General features: G+C 56.7%; 1 protein-coding gene across 1 annotated transcript in view; it reads left to right on the top strand.

The window, feature by feature from the left end:
- Positions 1-1,854, top strand: part of TAF6L (TAF6-like RNA polymerase II, p300/CBP-associated factor (PCAF)-associated factor, 65kDa) — a 32,515-nt gene that overhangs the window by 6,366 nt on the left and 24,295 nt on the right. Inside the window, exons 3-5 of the mRNA XM_011942785.1 lie at positions 455-605; positions 761-811; positions 1,382-1,476. Of these exons, the coding sequence (XP_011798175.1) occupies positions 455-605; positions 761-811; positions 1,382-1,476 (297 nt within the window). The remainder of the gene's footprint in view (positions 1-454; positions 606-760; positions 812-1,381; positions 1,477-1,854) is intronic.

Here is a 1,854-nt window from a genome sequence, read left to right as displayed (position 1 = left end):
GTGTTAGCCAGGATGGTCTCGATCTCCTAACCTCGTGATCCGCCTGCCTCGGCCTCCCAAAGTGCTGGGATTACAGGCGTGAGCCACCGTGCCCAGCCATGGTGTTGTTTTTCTGGAGCAGTGAGATGAGAGAGGAAGGCCATGTTTAGAAGACATTAGTGAGTTTTCAAAGTGAGTGAGTGTGAATAAGGAGGACCCGCTTGGTGTGGGGCTCAGGACCCTTCCAGTTACGGGAGGAGCGACCATATTCTCTCCCTTGACCCAAGGAGCCCAGGATGCTCCAGGCAAGTCCCCAGTGTTGGCTCTGAGCCCCAGGCTTCCACCACTTTTCTTGGGACTTCTGGACTTCCCTCAAACATGGGCTGTCTGCCCTGGTCAGTGGAGCCTCATCCTGGATCCTGACGCCTGCTCCGTCCCTGGATTCAGGCTGCTCTCCAATTCCCTTTTTCCTCAGGCTGTATGTGGTTACGGATCCCAGGAGGCACTGCCCATGCGCCCTGCCAGGGAGGGTGAACTCTACTTTCCTGAGGATCGAGAGGTGAACCTGGTGGAGCTGGCCCTGGCTACCAACATCCCCAAAGGCTGTGCCGAGACAGCTGTCAGAGGTGGCTGCTGGGGTCCTGCGTGGGTTGGGGATGGGAGTTGGGCCGTGAAGAGAAGTGGTGATGGGCTGGCTGGTGGACGAGGCAGAACTTGGAGGGGTAGGCAGTACTCCTAGGGGCGTAACGCCAGGCTGACACATCTCTCTACATGCTTCTAGTTCACGTCTCCTACCTGGATGGCAAAGGGAACCTGGCACCTCAAGGATCGGGTAAGGGGTGATGTAGGAAACAGGCCCTTGGGATGGATTTTCTCCCTTAGGTTGTGTGGGTGGTGCCTGTGTGCCTCCGAGGTTGTGAGGGTGGTGCCTGTGTGCCCCCGAGTCTGCATCTAACATGTGTTTACCCATGCCTGCCTTGTGCCGTGGTCTGAGTGGGCACTGGGCTCTGCATAGAGGGCTCAGAGTTGGAGATGGGAGCCCAGACCTGTAACCAGTCATGATGCAGCGTGTTGGATGCTAAGATGGAAGTCTGGGCAGCATGCTGGGGCGGTGTTTCACCCCCAGGGTATGCTGAGCAGAGCTTCACAGAGCCTGAAGCTCTCAGGAGTCTGTCCGGCAGACGGTGGGTGGAAGACAGGACAGAGCACAGAGGTGTGTGGAGCCTAGATGGTCAGGGCTGAGCAGACCCTAAGAGCAGTGGGAGTCTCTTGCCCTGGTTGTCCTGACTGAAAGGCTTCTCGTGGATGTGTGTGGGGATGGTGGTTGAGCAGGAGGAGGCTGGAAAGGCCGGGAGAGGGCCAGCTCTCCACCTGTCCCTGCTTCCTGCCTGTCCTCTGGCAGTGCCCAGTGCTGTGTCTTCACTGACGGATGATCTTCTCAAGTACTATCACCAGGTGACTCGTGCTGTGCTAGGGGATGATCCGCAACTGATGAAGGTGAGCGAGTGGGTCCAAGTTGGGACGCAAATTTGAACTTGTAAATTCTATGAACTTGTTTTTTTTTTTTTTTTGAGACGGAGTTTCGCTCTTGTCGCCCAGGCTGGAGTCCCATGGCACGATCTCAGCTCACCGCACCCTCCGCCTCCCAGGTTCAAGCGATTCTCCTGCCTCAGCCTCCTGAGTAGCTGGGATTACAGGCATGTGCCAGCACGTCTGGCTAATTTTTTTTTTCGTTGTTCTTTTTTCAGATGGAGTCTCGCTCTGTCGCCCAGGCTGGAGTACAGTGGTGCGATCTCGGCTCATTGCAAGCTCCGCCTACTGGGTTCACATCGTTCTCCTGCCTTAGCCTCCCGAGAAGCTGGGACTACAGGCGCC

The sequence above is a fragment of the Colobus angolensis genome, unplaced genomic scaffold (assembly GCF_000951035.1).
Source record: "Colobus angolensis palliatus isolate OR3802 unplaced genomic scaffold, Cang.pa_1.0 Scaffold21, whole genome shotgun sequence".
NCBI lineage: Eukaryota > Metazoa > Chordata > Mammalia > Primates > Cercopithecidae > Colobus > Colobus angolensis.
This window is presented reverse-complemented; position numbering and strand designations above follow the sequence as displayed.